At 43.5% G+C, this 17,592-nt stretch overlaps 2 protein-coding genes across 11 annotated transcripts in view; one reads left to right on the top strand and one right to left on the bottom strand.

Annotated features, from left to right (window-relative positions):
• Positions 1–17,592, bottom strand: part of MGAT4D (MGAT4 family member D) — a 73,119-nt gene that overhangs the window by 50,519 nt on the left and 5,008 nt on the right. For 8 of the 10 annotated variants that reach the window (XM_045055832.1, XM_045055830.1, XM_045055834.1 and 5 more), the window contains exon 1: positions 9,303–9,427. The exons of 1 other annotated variant lie outside the window; for it this stretch is intronic. In XM_045055832.1, the coding sequence (XP_044911767.1) occupies positions 9,303–9,396 (94 nt within the window). In that variant the 5' untranslated portion in view covers positions 9,397–9,427. Of the gene's footprint in view, positions 1–9,302; positions 9,428–9,822; positions 9,892–10,163; positions 11,679–17,592 lie in introns of those variants that run through there. One more of the 10 variants, XM_045055837.1, reaches the window with a different exon arrangement.
• The window catches only part of ELMOD2 (ELMO domain containing 2), a 44,538-nt gene continuing 36,443 nt past the window's right edge, over positions 9,498–17,592 (top strand). The window contains exon 1 of the mRNA XM_045055842.1: positions 9,498–9,605. The gene's annotated coding sequence lies outside the window, so the exon portion shown is untranslated. The remainder of the gene's footprint in view (positions 9,606–17,592) is intronic.

The following is a 17,592-nucleotide window of genomic DNA, read 5'->3' as shown; positions in this document are numbered from 1 at the left end:
TGGTGAAATTATAAAAACAGACACCAGTCCATGTGTGCAATGGGCCAATGTGACTTCCACCCATCAGAAAGGAGCCAGGTGAGGTCCTAAGTACCACTGACTTTTGCAAGAGTCTGAGGCACAGCCCCCCAGTAGAAATAAAACGTAAGACTCTTTTGTAATTTTAAATTTTCTGTAGCCACATTTAAAAAAGTAAGAAGAGGGGCGCCTGGGTGGCGCAGTCGGTTAAGCGTCCGACTTCAGCCAGGTCACGATCTCGCGGTCCGGGAGTTCGAGCCCCGCGTCCGGCTCTGTGCTGACCGCTCAGAGCCTGGAGCCTGTTTCCGATTCTATGTCTCCCTCTCTCTCTGCCCCTCCCCCGTTCATGCTCTGTCTCTCTCTGTCCCAAAAATAAATAAACGTTGAAAAAAAAAATTTTTTTTTAAATTAAAAAAATAAAATAAAATAAAGAAGTAAGAAGAAGCAAGGTAATTGTAAAGAATATATTTAATGTAATCCAATATACCTGAAACATATAATCACCATAAAAAATAATTAATGGAATAGTTTACATTCTATTTGTACTAAGTAGACTAAATCCTGTGTATATTTTATACTTGTAGTACATCTTCATTTGCATGCTAAATTTTAATGGTAACTGACCTGCAGTCTTATCAAAACAATAAAACTTTGCTTAGTGGAGAAATATTTTGCACTGCTTCAATCCTTACATTTAAATTAGTTAAAATAAAACAAAATTTAAAATTCAGTGCCTTAGTTGCACTAACCATATTCCAAGTGCTCAACAGCCACCTAGTTAGGGGTCACCATACTGGACAGCAGGTCTATGGCACCAGCTGTGAGGTTATTACAAATGCAGTATCTCATGGGGCACCTGGGTGGCTCAGTCAGTTAAGCATCTGAATCTTGGTTTTGGCTCAGGTCACGATCTCACAGTTTTGTGAGTTCAAGCAGGCTGTTAGTGCAGAGCCTGCTTGGGATTCTCTCTCTCTCCTCTCTCTGCCCCTCCCCTGCTCGTGTTCTCTCTTTCTCTCTCCCTCTCTTTCTCAAAATAAATAAAAAATAAACTTGAAAAAAAAAAAGAGAAATGCAGTATTTCAAACTGCACCCCAGACTTACTGAGTCAGAGTCTGAACTTTAATAAGATTCACAGGTGACTGGTATGCACGTTCAAATTTGAGAAGCACTGTTATCAGTCTCTTTAATTGTTTTATCTTTCTCATCATTGGCTTTACCATAGTGTAGATCATTATTGCTTCTAGCTGCGCTATTATAACTGCCTCTTAATTAGTCTCTCACCGCCAATCCACACTTAATCTTCTGGAAATACTTCCTAAAGACTTTAAATGGTTCTCTGAATGTTTACTGAATAAAGTCCAAACTGCTTGCCTTAGTATACAAGGTCCTATCCATATGGCCATGACCTGACTTTTCCACTCTGTTTCATTCACTAAATACCTCCAGCAATGAGAAGCATCCCAGGGTCTGCATTCTTTCTGCCATGTAATACTTACCACGTGTCATTCACTGAGCTATGTGAAAGGTATACAAACATGGATAAGTCAGGTTCCTGCTCTAAATTACCTGACAAGACATGGGGGAAGGAGCATATATTTAAACAACCAGTCAATGTAATTGTGAAAACAGAGTTATGCTCAAATACAGAGGCACAGGGAGGCAGAAATGCTTAACTAGTAAGGAAGACTGAGGAGTGGGGGAGGGAGGGAAAAAGGTCTCAGAGCAGAGGAAATATTTGAGAATTTGAAGAATGCATAGAATTTTGCAACACAGCAAAGGGCAGGGAAGGCCATTTCAAACTAAGAAAATAACAACATAAATGCTTAAGTATGAAATGGCAGGACGTTCTGAGGGGAAAGCAAGTAATTCACTCGGGGTAGAAAGAAAGGAGAAAGAACGGCATGAAGTGAAAGTATTGGCAGACCACTTCAAATTTATTATTCATTTATTTGTACCGAACATGGTTCCAAAGAAAGACTATCTGAGGCAGCTGGTAGGAGATGAAGTTAAAAAGGTACAATACATTTTGGATTATTCCAGTCCACATAGACTGCAATAATCAAATTACACTACGAACCATGCGCTTTGAACTCTCTCTGAGTGGTCCCTCTGTGCATGAGATTTTTATGATGAACTATTTCAGACATTGCAAAGAGTATGTAAAACAGTCTGAGACAAGAATGAACATCCATGAAGTCACTACCTTAGACTTAAAAATATTCCATCTGTTTCCTTCCAAGATCATGTTCCCCTTCCTCCCCACTCCCAGATCAGCAGAATTTTGAATTTTGTATTAATCATCCATTGCTTTTAAGTTTTACCACTTTTGCAAGCTGATTCACATTTGTTTTTAGGCATTAGTCAAAAAATAATACTTATATGTATTCTTCTATACTTGTTCCTTTTGCTTAATTTATGTTTTTGAAATCAATCCAGGGGCGCCTGGGTGGCTCAGTCGGTTGAGCGTCCGACTTCGGCTCAGGTCATGATCTCACGGTCCGTGAGTTCGAGCCCCGCGTCAGGCTCTGTGCTGACAGCTCAGAGCCTGGAGCCTGTTTCAGATTCTGTGTCTCCCTCTCTCTCTGACCCTCCCCTGTTCATGCTCTGTCTCTCTCTGTCTCAAGAGTAAATAAACATTAAAAAAAAAAAATTAAAAAAAAAAGAAAAAAAAGAAATCAATCCATACTGGTAAGTCAAGCTCTAGTTCATTCATTTTTACTACGTTAAATGTTCCATTGTTTTGAACATACAACAACATATTTACCTCTTCTACCCTTGCTGAACACTTACAAAAAATGCAACCAAGAATACACCACATATGTATGTTCAAGAATTTCCCTTGGATATATCTGGTGGTAGGGATGTTATTTTAAACACTGAACAACCTGTATGGCCTGGGTACCGATCACCAAGAAGAGGACTTGGCCATAAACCACTGAGTAAAGCTGTGCACCAGTGCCAGCCCTGACTAGCAGAAAAATTGCTAGGACAGAGGAAAATGCACATCACAGAATGAAAGTGATTGAATGTATATGCCCCACTCCCAAGGGGAGTGTGTGTAAATTCCTGCACTTCCATATCCTCACCAAATGTCTGATTTCCTAAATTTAAAAATCTGAAAGGTATGAAAGGGTATCTTGTGTTTTTAATTTGCATTTCCTTAATTGCTAATGAAGTCCTCCATGTTTATTCAACATTTATGTTACACTTGCCCTTAGAGCCTACTTTGCTGATAACAATATAGCTATACCAACCTTCTTTTGGTTCAGGTTGCTGATATAAATTTTTCCACCCCTCTTCCAACATTTCCAGGTCTTTGAAGTTCAAATGTATCCCTTGTAAACAACATTAAGTTTGGTTTTGTTTTTATATCCAGTCAGAAAATACTGTAATTTCCTCTTTGGAGCATTTACTATAATGAGTGATATTGTTATGCATTATTTTGCTATTAGTTTAGTAGTCAGACTAGATTTCAACCTGAGTCCTTGACTTATTGCAGTCTCATACAAATTCTTATATTCTCACTTTTCAACAGTGCTGCTAGTCTGTACCATTTAACTCCACTGACCCCTCTCCTATCTTGTGATTGTTGTCATGCATTGTTGTTCTAGATATACTTTAAATTCCACAAGACATTCCAATTATTGTCTTTTTTTTTAATTTTTTTTAACGTTTATTCATTTTTGAGACAGAGAGAGACAGAGCATGAACAGGGGAGGGGCAGAGAGAGAGGGAAACACAGAATCTGAAACAGGCTTCAGGCTCTGAGCTGTCAGCACAGAGCCCGACGCGGGGCTCGAACTCACGGACCGTGAGATCATGACCTGAGCCGAAGTCAGATGCTTAACCGACCAAGCCACCCAGGCGCCCCTCCAATTATTGTCTTGAATGGACCCCATTTGCATCCTGGACTCTGCTGATGTAGAGCTACAGCTGGGACCACTCTCCTCACCACTTCTCCATGGCATTTTGTACGCATATCCTCACAAGGTCATACACTTTGGTATTTATGTACATACTACAACACATATAGTTACAACAGTATATACTATGTACTTATCCCGCTTGGATGGGATGGAGGCTGCTTTCCCTCTACCAACGGTAGAAAGTGAGACCCCAAGAAATTCATTTATAAAGTTTGGGTGCTCCAGAATGAGCCCTCTTTCCACCAAGTCAATGGCTGGAGAGCCTTTCTACCCTGAAAATTGCTGAACTGCCAAACTAACAAAATGTCTCATGCTGACAGATGAAAAGGGGCAGGAGAGTGGGAGAGAAATTGCTAAGCTAAGAGAAAACGTCTGTGAAGTACCCTGCATGCAGCTAGAAATGGCAAAGATGCATGAGTCAGCTATGGCTCAAGTGCATACTGCAGGTCCTGAAGAGGGCCACCTGCTAGGCAACAAAGTCCTAGCAACAAGGGGCTGTGGCAAGGGCAGCACGAGGAAGGGGGCCCTCAGGCAGATGGATACCCCACACCAGGGAATGGGAAGTGAGGAGGCCCCAGCAGATCTCAGAAGTAGTCACAAACTACTGCGTAAGAGTCAGCACTGGATTTCTGTCACACATAAGCACTCTCCAGAGAGACTGAAACCATCAGGCTGCCATCACGCAAGGAAACCTCTGTCCCTGCACCCCTTCCCACCCCAATACCACAGGGGTACAGAGCAAGGGTGGAGGAAGGGTGCAGCAGATTATATTTTCCAAAGATGGCTACAACAGTATCTCCCACAGCAAATGCTCTTCTGCAGTCACCCGTCAAGAGTTATTCAGTTTCTCTGTTCCCTCGATTCTGGGCGAACCCGTGATGGTTTTAAACAGACCAGCAGACTACGGCAGAAGTAAGGCAGTACTAATTTGGGGGGCAGTTTCCTAACTGGCTTGGAAACTAACACTTCCTGCCTTTTGAAGGGTAGTTGCCTTATAAAAAGTAAAACTCTGCTGAGACCACAATGCTATGAGGAGCCCAGGCCAAGGGGAGAGGCCATGGAGGATAAGCCACCATGTGGGGAGACAAGAGAAATGCCAGAGTGAGAAAGCCTCTTAGGAGATCCTCCAGCCCCAAGGACCCCAGCGATACCACTGCAGATCACAAATCACTCAGCAGAGCCCATCCTAAATTTCTGATTTAAATTTCTTTGTAAACCAAGAGTTAAACAAAATTATTGTTTTTAAGCCACTAAGATTTGGGGAAGTTTTACACCAATCCCAGGACAAGTGTCTCAGAACACATCACTTTCTTCTCTTGCCATGGAGTTTTCCTAGAACCACAAGACTGGTCTGTCCCATAGGAAAAGGAAAAGAAAGCCCTTAATTAACTATGAGGTTAAAGTTCTAAAAAGAATGGGATAGGGTCTCTAGTAACAGGAATGAGACTGTTTGAATAACCAAAAATAAACAAAAGAGATACAGAATATGTCTTAAATATCACTATGAATCTCTGTGCCAACAGAATAGGGTGTTTGATGGAACATGCATGGGCAATTATTGGAAAAACAAAAGTCACTCATATTTATAACCCTCACAAGTTGAACTGCTTTTAAAAATCAGTTACAAAGGGTATGGGGTGGCACCTGGATGATTCAGTTGGTTAAGGGTCTGACTCTTGATTTCAGCTCAGGTCATGACCTCATGGTTCGTGGGATCAAGTCCCACATCGGGCTCTGTGCTATTAGCTTGGGATCCTCTCTCCTCTCTATGACCCTCCCCTGCTTGTACTCTCTTTCTTTCTCTCTCTCGAAATAAATGAATATTTTTAAAAAGTCAATTACAGGGGTGCCTGGGTGGCTCAGTTGGTTGAGCATCCAGCTCTTGGTTTCAGCTCAGGTCATGGTCTCACAGTTTCGTGAGTTCAAGCTCTGCATCTGGCTCTGTGCTGGCAGCACGGAGCTGCTTGGGATTCTCTCTCCCTCCCTCTCTTTCTGCCCCTTCCCTGCTCACACGGTCTCTGTCTCTCTCAAAATAAGTAAACTTAAAGTAAATCAATTACATATGTCTGTAAGAGTACTGGCATTTATTTTAAAATGTCTTAAAAATGCATTCTGATTGTTTCTATATTCTCAAGTGAACTGAGTACCATATGCTTCCTATCATTTCAGTGTTCTTGCTTTCATATTTACACTGTACAAATTCTTTTGATTTTTAATAACTTTATATATACAAAAGAAAAATGTGGAATACATAGGTAAGCTCTGTAGCATAATGTGAAATGAACCCAGGTAACCTATCACCCAAGCTACTAACTAGAACACCGCCCAGTGCCTTTGCTTCCAAGAGTGGATCCCTGTCCCATCCCATGTCACTAATGTCACTACTCTCCTGAGCTATCTGTTTATTGTTCCTTTGCTTTTTAGAGTACAGTTTTTATCAACTTATATACGTCCCTTCACTATGTGCTATTTAGTTTGGCTTGTTCCTGGACTCTGTGTGCTGACATCCGGTCTTCATGTGCCCCTTCTAGATCCTCTTTTGGTTTGATTAAAACCAGAAGTCTGCTACTTGTCCCAAACTTCCTTACCAGCCATGCTCTCATCACATTTTGCCAAGGGGAGGCAGTTGTGCCAGACTGGAGGCTGCAAAAAGGTGGAGTCCTCCTGCTTCTGGTGGTTCCTCCACCGAACTGCTAGCTCCTGCTGGAGTGTCAGATGTTCAGGCAGCAGCAGGCCAACTGCAGCCCCACTATTGCCAAGGGGAGTGGCAGGCCAGTGCTGGCTTTTCCAGGGAGGTAGCTTTTCCATGGGCAGTGGCACTAAATGCTGCATTACCCAGAAACACACTCAGGAGAGGATCTGGAATTGGTTATCTGCCCTACATGGGCTTATGTGCCCTACTTGGGCTTAAATGCAGGGATAGCCTACCACCTACCAGAGAAGATGCGATACTGGAAGTCTGGGACAGGCACTGGCAAAACACTTACCTAACTGGTCTTCTGTGCTTGACTGGGAAGTGCCTTCTCAGACTGTAGCCTGCAGAGGAAGTGGCTGCGGCATTCACCAATAATATAGGAATGAGGACTTTAAGGATTACAAGTGGATGGGTGTTTCTTCCTGTACTAAAGAACTTCATCAGCATTTCTGACACTGTGAAACTCTCCTCCTTGAAATATTTTCTTGGCTCTCTCAGTTTCCTAGTTTTTCCTTGACTTTGAAATGTTAGTATTCCCCAGGGCTCAGTCTTTGGAATCTTTCCTTATCTATGTCAACTCCCTATATGATCTCATCCAATCTCGTAGCTTTAAATACTGTATGCTGACAGCTCTCCAATTTTTGTCCCCAGTCCTGACCCAGAATGACATAGCCAATCTCCTATTAATACTTTCATTGGGATGTCTAATAGGCGCCATGGAAATACTCATTTCACCCCGATCTGCCCTTGTCCCGGCCTTCACCATTCCAGTACATGGCACCTCCACTTCTCCAGTTGTCTGAAGTCCACAGTTTCATTTTAATAATATTAACTGTATTAAAATGCCCTCTGAGGTTACGAAAGTGAATTGCCTTCCAAGATTACTAGAAAAAGTAGTTTATGTTTTGCTTTCTCATTATGAGTTATGATTTATTTATTTTTGTTATAAAAAAAGTGCAAATTGTTTATTGTCCTAAAATACATAAAAACACATTTGGATAACGTTCTTTATAGAAAATGAAACAGCGAGAAAGTGTACAAAATGATCAAATATTAGTAGCATGAATCAGATCAATTAATACACATGTCTAATCTCTGAAACAAACGGAAGAGAACGTCGATATTGTGTGTACATGACAAAATTAAGTATTAATTAGAGGAATAAAGCCACTTCCACACTTGATCCTTGACACGACCACCAAGGTTACGTTGTGTGAACCTGAGTCATAAGTGTGTTTAGTAAGAATGAAAATTCGGTGTGCCTGGGTGGCTCAGTCCAGTAGGCCTCCCACTCTTGATTCTGGCTCAGGTCATGATCTCACAGTGTGTAAGTTTGAGCCCCAGGTCAGGCTCTGTGCTGACAGCATGGAGCCTGCTTGGGATTCTCTCTCTCCCTCTCTCTCTCCCTGCCCCTCCTCCTGCTTGTGTGCTCTCTAAACAAACAAACAAACAAACAAACAAACAAACATTAAAAAAATGAATGAAAATTTAACCTGAAACAACCTAAGAGCAATCTTGGAAGACTTAATATATTTACAGGATTCTTGAGCTTAAATTCAAAATCCAATTATATGGACGCTAAAATGTTACACTAGACATTGGATAAGAAGAGCTGGAAGATAAAATACAGGAAATCTAGTTAAAACTTATTTTTAAATTGTTTTTAAAACTTAATTTTTAAATTATAATAATTTTAATAATTAATTTAACTAATTAATTAATTTAATTAATTTAATTTAATAATTTTTAAAACTTATTTTTAAAAAGAGAGCGAGCGAGTGGGAGAGAGGGGCAGAGGGAGAGAGAATCCTAAGCAGGTTCCAAGCTCGGCGCCAAGCAGGTGGGGGTGGGAGGGCTTGATCCCAGAACCCTGGGATCACGACCTGAGCCAAAATCAAGGGTCAGACGGATGCTCAACTGACTGACTACGCCACCCAGGAGCCCTACCTCCCACCTCAACCCCCGTGCAATGTTCATTCTAAAAACTTACTCATTGTTTATCTAAAGTTCAAATTTCACTGGGCAAATTTCAAATTGAGAACCCCATAAACAAAATGAATTAAAATCTTGGTGTTTCGAAGTTGCAACGCAAGGCACATGGCCCACTTGAGAATGTTTCGGCTGCTATACCAGTGCTCTAAGTTGTCTCTCTCCATCATCTCACCCCTTTTCGGCTTCGCAAAAAAATACTCTCGGGAGCCTTCAAAGGTGGCTCCATAATTTAACGGTGTAACACGAAAGTGGAAAGGGTTCTTAAGTCGGACATTCACCCATTTCTGGAAACGGTGGGAAAGAGGAAGACGCTGGTGGCGGCAGGGAAGCAGGGAACACCCTGGGCCGTTGAACCTTGGGAGGGAAACCGAGTGCGCAGGCAGGAGGGCGTCGGGAGGTCCCCGCAGGCCAATCGGTTAGAGCGCGCGCGCCTGGCGGGGGTCGCGGCCGCCGGGGTAAACTAGGGGCGTCCGTTACAGCTTAACCGCCGGTGGGACAGGAGCCTGGGGGCGGGGGTAGGGCTACAATTGTAAAACACCTTATACGGGAGCAGGCGACAGTGTCAGTCTCTCACGTCGCCCCCCTTCTCTTCCACCCGGCCGCCCCGGCAATCCCGGAGCCCCGAAGTCGGAGGGGCGGCAAAGGGGGCGGAGAAGCCACCCTCAGCTTACTAGTTTGAGTCATCCTGGAGATGCAGAAGCAGGAGAAGCTGAAAAGCACGACGGCGGCCAGCGCGATCAGCACGTTCACGTGCTTCGTCCTCATGGAGCCGGCCTGACGCGGGCGACCGCGGCGCGGCGAGTGGAAGCAACAAGCAGCGCCCCCAGCAGCGGAGGATGAGCGCGCGCCGCCGCGCCTGCGCCTCCGGACGCGCGCTCCCGCGCCCCCTTGCCCTCCCTGTGTCGGTGAGGACCTCAGCACGCCTGTCCTTTGGCTCAGCACTTAGCATCCCGAACCCCTCGCTAGGACTAAAGGTAGTTAAATGCCATCAACTATGGGAAAGCTCTGCACTGCGTGGCACAGTGGTGGGTGCTCAGTAACTGTTAATTTATTTTCCTGTAGCAGTGACTTTTGTGCCAGACCCTAGGCTAAGCAGTTTGCATGTATTAGCTGGGTAAATCCTCACAACATCCCAATTTTTTTTAAGGTAATAAAGATAATAGTATCTAATATGCTATTGGTATCTTTTACCTTGAAAGAAAGGAGCCGTTGTGAATTTGAGCTACAGGATACACAGCTGGAAGTAGTTCTGCTACAAACCTTGTACATAGATAAGAAGTTTATAAATAAAAGTTCCTAAATAAAATATGTACCTTTAGCTTTAAATGAAAGCCATCAAATGCCCAAATAACTTAGGGGGCTTAGATTTTTGTGTGGGAAATGGCCAACGCCAGACTTTCAGCTTTATCCCTTTATCTTTTATATTTTGGTAACCGCCCCCCTCCCCCAAAAAAAGGATGAAGGAGTCAACTATTGTAAAAAAAAAAAAAAAGTTATATATACAATGAGCACTGCAAGGGAGGTTTGCTAACCTTTGCGAAGTTCAAGATATCAATTTCTCAGCCCTTTACAAACCAAGGCTGGGAGACACTAGGAGAAAATCAGTAGGGTGAGACTCTTTGGGCTCCATGAACTGTGGTTTGCTATTGGGTTCTCCACACTGAGCAATCTTCTTATTGTCAGTGTCTGGTTATAAGCGTTTTACTTCGAACCAGCACTATACCACTGGATGGGCTAGTTTCTGGCTCCTTGAAAGAAGAAACATTTGAACACATATCAGCGTAAGGATGCCATTGTAAGCTGTGTTTTCTCATGTGATGATGGCCAGGAGTTGTGACCTTCAGTTGAGCAGTGACCCAGCCAGATCCCAGGAATGGCAGCTGGGAGAGACACCTCAACTTCATTCTCCTTCATCCCTTTGGTCCCTTGCCAGTTCCTCCCATTAGCTAACCTCTACTGGAAGCCAGAAGGCAAGGAAGTTCTGTGCATTGTATTAGATCTAAAGAACTGCCTCCTGTAGAGTAGACTGACATGTGGGAAGAAGCTATCCAGCGCAAGATATCTCCAAATTCAATAGCTCATAGTCCTCTTACTTGGTCTCCAGTTTCACACCTTTCAGCTTTTTGTTGGAAAGCAAACGATGTCACAATCCACTAGCAGTATCCAGGGAAAGTTTTTAATCCTCTCTGAGCTAGTGTTCTCAACAGAAAGATGGGATGAATAATATCTGTCCAAGGTTGCTGAATTAAATAACATTCAAAACCAGTTAGCATATTTCTTGTCATTATGTAATGCTCAATACATTTTGGTTTTCTGTTGTTGCTCATCAGAGCAATATTCATTTTCTCACTAATTCTATTATTTTTTCTATGGCAGACTCCCTGCTCAAAAATCCTTCAGCAACTCTGTGTTAAAAGTGAAAAGTCCTGGAATCCAGGACCTTACACAATCTGGTTCCACCTACCTTTCCAGCTATTGTATCTATCCCAGCTATTGATATGCCTCCCATTTAGTACTCAAAAGTTCTGCTGCACTCAAACTCACCAAATACCATGTTCTCAAGATTCAAAAAAGCATTTTGCTCTCACATCTTAATGCTTTTGAAATCAGCATGTGTCTTCTGATTTTTATATTTTAGTTATTTCTTTTTGTCTTTTTTTCCAAAGAAAGGAAAATCCAAAACCCTGATAATCAGGCAATGGTTTGTCTATGAATCAGACCATGTGATAGTTATTGAACATCTACACTGTGCCAATCACTGAACTAGGTCCTGGAGCTACAAGTAGTCAATCGCTGGCTCTTGACTCCACCTTCTTCATGCACAAACACGGACTACACCACACACACACACACATACGCCTACCTTTCAAAAGTATTCAAGACTCAGCTGAAATGTCACTTCACGAAGCTTCATTGATCACCCACGTATAAAGAAGTTTCTATGCTCTTTGAAAGCTTGTAGCCCTTGGGCTCTCTCTCAGGACACTCAGTCTGCATCACTTACCTGTTACATACGTATTTTATTCCCTTTACCATGTTAGAAGTCCCTGAAAGAAAAAGATGATGCCTTACATATCTCCATATCATATTCCCCACTGTGTGCTCCAGGGTGTTTTACAGATGAAAGGTGTTGATTGAAACACAAGCCTATAGTACAACTGGGCTATGTTCACAACTAACCACTATAGTCACTACCTGCTACCATTCAAGCCAACAATAAGTATCACTCCAGGAAATCCAGTAAAGAATGCACTAGCATTTTCAAAGACCTTCACACCTCCCTTTTGTGATTTGTTTTCTAAGGGTATTGGCACAGGGGCGCCTGAATGGCTCAGCCGGTTAAGCATCCGACTTCAGCTCAGGTCATGATCTCACTCTCGTGGGTTCGAGCCCCGTGTCGGGCTCTGTGCTGACAGCTCAGAGCCTGGAGCTTGCTTCAGATTCTGCGTCTCCCTCTCTCTCTGACCCTCCCCTGCTCATGCTCTGTCTCTGTCTCAAAAATAAATAAAAAACATTTAAAAACTTTAAAAGTAGATAAATACAAGTAGTGGCACATTCAGAGCACAGGGAAGTAGAGAATTGCCAGGCTAAATAATTGCTAAATACTTATAGGAATAATAACAGGGATGAGAAGAGTATCCTATGGGGGTATTACCAGCATTATAGCCCTCAGGGCTTCTAGAGTTAACTTCAGTCTAAATGGTGGTCTCGCGACTGTTATTAGTACAGCAGAATAAACTTATTAGTGGAGACAGATTTTTCTAGTCTTGTATAAATATAGGATCCTGAAGGTGAAAACAGTCTGAAAGATAATAACTTGATAAAATGCCAGTTGTCTTGGTCCTATTTTCTGTTTCAAGTGATTTAGAAATAAGTCATCTGTGCCCAGGGCGAGTGCCATCTGTTCAGCACAATTCGGGTAAATGACAGTACTGAAAGGAACTTTTATGGATCATCTAGGACAGCCGTTCTTCTTAAACAAGAATCACCTAGACACCTTGTTAGGCAGATTTCTGGGCCCATACTCAGTTTCTGATTCAGCAGGGTAAGGTTGGGACTCCAAAATTTGCATTACTCACAAGTCCCAGATGATACTTATGCCTCTGGTCCAAGGGATCACACTTTGAGAACCACTTCATAATAATAACACTGCATGGAATCAAAGGTTGGACTTAGAAAAAGGTATAGATTGCCTAATTTATTCTCTTTGCTCAAACCATCCCAAAATACCCATTTATTTTTTTAAATTATTTTTTTAATGTTTATTTACTTTTGAGAGACAGACAGACAGACAGACAATGTGTGAGTGGGCGAGGGACAGACACAGAATCTGAAGCAGGCTTCAGGCTCCGAGCCATCAGCACAGAGCCCAAGATAGGGCTAGAACCCACGAACCACGAGATCATGACCTGAGCTGAAGTCAGATGCTTCACTGACTGAACCACCCAGGCACCCCAAAAATACCCATTTAAAAGACACCACATTCTCTGCCACCAGCGAGGGGGATTCCATTATGTGACCTGGTAATTATATTCTAGAAGTTAACAATATTTATACAAATTTATTTCCTACCCCTGAATGTACCAAGATGGGGCTGGTTAGGTAAACAAAAACAAAAACAAAACAAAAAAATAAAAATAAAATAAAACCAAAAAAAAAAAAAAAAGCTTTCAGTTTCTAGGATTGCCTCCTGAATTGAAAGGCTGTAATCCCACCAAAGGGGCCTTGCCTAGGTGAGGGCTGAAATCAGCCCTTGTACCACCTGCATTCTGCTGCCGGGTTGGTTCTGTTGAGAGCAAGGAGTGCATCTTGTACTAACGCACACAAAAGCATCAGGTAGGCGGCGGAAGCCTCACCATCCTTGGAAGGAGTGAACAAGGACAAGACATTGTCTTGTCACTAACACTAGGAAGCTGTGTAGGTACCACATCGGGTACTAGAAAAGCAGTAGAAAAACAAGCATGGCTCATAAATCACAACCCGAATGATAGTGCCACTCTGTTACTGTTGGGGCAGGGGTTCAGTGGTCCTGTGTCACAGTTTTTCTCCAGATTACCCTGGCAGAGTTTTCAAGCCAGACATCGAAATCGGCTTCAATCTAATTTTCAGGGGAGAACAGCTCTTAGGGCTTCTCCCGTCATCAGCCATGATGTAGCTTTACATCTGAGAGAAACCACTGTAGTAAGTATCATTCTCTTACTCTCAGACATTCTCGAGGACTAAGAATGACAGTCTCTTTTCCCAGCATCGCCAGTTACTTGTTATCCTTCTTGTAAAATGTCGTCTCTTTTCCATGTATCACCTGTCAGAATACAAACCTGGTCTCCCCTTTGGTTCAGCCATACTCTCAACCCACAAAAAGAGCAGCTGTCGGAAACTTGCTGGGGCCTCCCTTTTGTCCATTCCCGGGAGGAAGTGGGAGGCTTGCCTCAGTCGAGGAGGACGTAGCTATCTTCCCACCCTATGGGGTGACTGGGAGTGAGACCTATAGCCAATCCTTGTTTGGCCACAAGATGTGAAGTTGAGTAGGGAATGGGTTAACATTAGGCAGGGAGAGATAAGGGAGTGTCAGGGAGGCAGGCAGGAGCTGTAATCTAGAGGCTGAAGAAGTGGGGATTTTGGGTCGGGGGTGTGGGTGGATAAATGTATTCCAGATCTGCCTAGGCTAGATGTCATGAGTGGAGTCTTACCAACTTTCTGATAAAGTGCCAATAAAAATTCAGGGACAGAAATCCTCTGTGGCTACCCAGTCAGGACCCCTCTCACTCTTGAGAGAGCTTTATACTTTCCCCTCAATTAACTCCATTGCTTTGCTCACTCTCTGTGGTCCTCGAGATTCATTCTTCGAATCCTTGAGACAAGGACCAGTGTCTCTCCCACCCTCCTGTGACAAAGTCACTATCCAACACAGGGGATTCCTTAAAAAGATGCACAGGGGCGCCTGGGTGGCGCAGTCGGTTAAGCGTCCGACTTCAGCCAGGTCACGATCTCGCGGTCCGTGGGTTCGAGCCCCGCGTCAGGCTCTGGGCTGATGGCTCAGAGCCTGGAGCCTGTTTCCCATTCTGTGTCTCCCTGTCTCTCTGCCCCTCCCCCGTTCATGCTCCGTCTCTCTCTGTCCCAAAAATAAATAAACGTTGGAAAAAAAAAAAAAGATGCACATTTAGGGTGCCTGGGTGGCTCAGTCGGTGAAGTGTCCAATTTGAACTCTGGTCATGATTTTATGCTTCATGGGTTCAAACCCCACATCAGGCTCTCTGCTGTCAGCACTGAGCCTGCTTCAGGTCCTCTGTCTCCCTCTCTCTCTGGCCCTCCCCAGCTCACACTCTCTCTCTCCTCTCAAATAAATAAACATTAAAAAAAATGCACATTTATGTCAAAAGGAATGGAAATTGTGTCTTGGGCAGCAAGTCTTCCTTCCACTGGGTCTTCCAAGGGTAGTGCTGGTCCCTTACCCATGGGATCCACTAAAATAAATTTGTAAAGTGGGAGAGAGAGAGTCAGAGCACCATCCTCCATCTCTTCACTCCCATTGCAATATTGTGATTTATAATAAGAAATATATATTGTGTCTTTAGCTGGTCGTGGCACAGAGCTCCTAAAACCTGTGGAATTTCCTAAGATGAAGAGTGATAAGAGTGGTTTTTGTTATGTTAATGAAGTCACTTTCAGAAAGCACCTAAGTAAGGTGGGATGTGGGGGGTGTTAGAACATTCAGTTCCCATCTCCCTGACCTCTGAGGATGGGAAAGGGGCAGGAGATTGAGTAAAAATCACCAAGGGGGCCAAAGTAATAAAGGCTCCATAAAAAAAAAACAAAAACCAAAATATGGGGGGAGGGGAGCCTAGGTGGCTCAGTTGGTTAAGCTTCCAACTCGTGGTTTCGGCTCAGGTCAAGATCTCACAGTTTATGAGTTTGAGCCCGGAATGGGGCTCTGCACTGACAGCACAGAGCCTGCCTGGGATTCTCTTTGTCCCTCTCTCTCTGCCCGTCCCCTGCTTGCATACTCTGTCTCTAAAAATAAATAAACTTAAGAAATGAAACAAAACAAAAGGACGGGATTTGGAGAGCTTCTGGATTGGGGAACACACGGAGATTAGGGGGAAGTGGAGCTCTCAGAGGGCGTGGAAGCTTCATGCCTCTTTCTCCATATACTGCCCTATGTTCCATATGACTGTTCCTGAGTTATATTCCCTTATAATAAACCAGTAAGTAAAATGTTTCTCTGAGTGCTGTGAGCTGCTCAAGCAAATTAACCCAACCTATGGAGGGGGTCTTTGGAACCTCTGATCTATGAGAGTAAGTCAGAAGCACAGGTGACAAGTTTCAAGCGGTATCTGCAGTAGTGGATGGATGAGAAGTATTGTAGGACTGAGCCCTGTAGGATCTGACACTATCTCCAGGTAGATAGTGTCCGAATTGAACGGAAGGAACTGTGGGTTACCCAGCTGGTGCCCGAGCATTACTCGGAGGTGTGGGGGAAAAAAAAAAAAGAAAAACCTATACACTGGAACTGATGGCCAGAATTGTACCCATCTCCAGCACTCAAAAAAGCCATTCCTCCTTTACTACCCCTCTATTTGGACAAAACACATTTCACCTAACTGATCCAGCCAGCCCTCCATATCTTTACATCGTATTTTCAATAATGTTTCAATGACCAGTTCTAGCATCGATTTAACAATTACTTTACAGGTAGCAAAGAATTTGATGTGTCCGTATCATGTTGGGATTTGGGGGGGCCTACTTCTGCACACCGGAATGTAGAATGCATTCTTTGGTCCAGAGTTTAGAGCAAGGCAAAAGGGCCCACAGCAACCACACAGCTGGATGCAAATAGGCTCATTAAGCGACCCACCTCGAAATAGCCAAAGGCCCTAACTGTCCACTTACAACCAGGCACCCTTCTTATGATTAGCAAAAAAGGGACAATTCCATATGTCCCCATACTCTCTCACTCTGCCCTAGAACTGTGGGCCCTCACCACCACCTGGTCACAAACAGTCTCTCCTTTGCTGTCCTGCCCACTGCTCCCTGGCAGTGTATTCAATAAACTTTTATCTCTTTTATTCGGCCTTAGGTGAATTGTTTCACCACCCGTGCCACCAGCCTTCACCGGATCAGAGTGCCCCACATTTGGTGCTCCCTGCGTCATCCTATTGACACAGCCCACACAGAGAAAGGTATTATAGGGAACCAAATAGCACTTGACAGTGTTTGTTTGGGCTTTAGTCCAAGATAGAATAAATGTCAAACTCATTTGGATCCTGTAGGGACTGCAAATAGTAATCTTCTATAGTTCATTTGGTTTTATGCTTGGATTCTTTTGCCCAGGAGATTTTTCTGAATGCCATCTTTAAATGGCTAATTTGGTTGCTGTTATTAGCATTCAATAGTCTCTTACCACATTAGTGGCACAGGTAAAACACAAGTGGAATACATCATTATTCCACGCACTATTGCATGGCTTTGGTTCACTGTACCCACTTAAATTACGTGGCTACTTCTAGAAAATGGCAGGGCATCAGCTTGACATTTCATCCTCCTCCTGAACAACTCCATTCTCTCTCTTTTTTTTAATGTTTATTTATTTTTGAGTCAGAGAAAGCACGAGCAGGGGGACAGGTAGAGAGAGAGGGAGACAGAGGGTCCGAAGCCAGCTCTGTGCTGAGAGCAGCAAGCCCGATGTGGGGCTTGAACTCACAAACCAAGACCATAATCTGAGCCAAAGTTGGACGCTCAACTGAAGGAGCCACCCAGGCGCCCTTCACTAACTCCATTCTTATGATCCACTATAATTGAGGCCCCATAGGGTCTTCCACAATTGCATCACCTACAATAGGAGTATTCTTCATGTTCATGCACCAAGATTCTCATTTGGTTACTGGCTTATGACCATTTAAATGTGCACACATTGCCCTGAGGTTAAAAACCTAAGTTCTTCCTGCACTGCCATATATACTG

This window comes from Felis catus, chromosome B1 (assembly GCF_018350175.1).
Source record: "Felis catus isolate Fca126 chromosome B1, F.catus_Fca126_mat1.0, whole genome shotgun sequence".
Lineage (NCBI taxonomy): Eukaryota > Metazoa > Chordata > Mammalia > Carnivora > Felidae > Felis > Felis catus.
The sequence above is the reverse complement of the archived record's forward strand: the minus strand, read 5'-3'. Positions and strand labels throughout refer to the sequence as shown.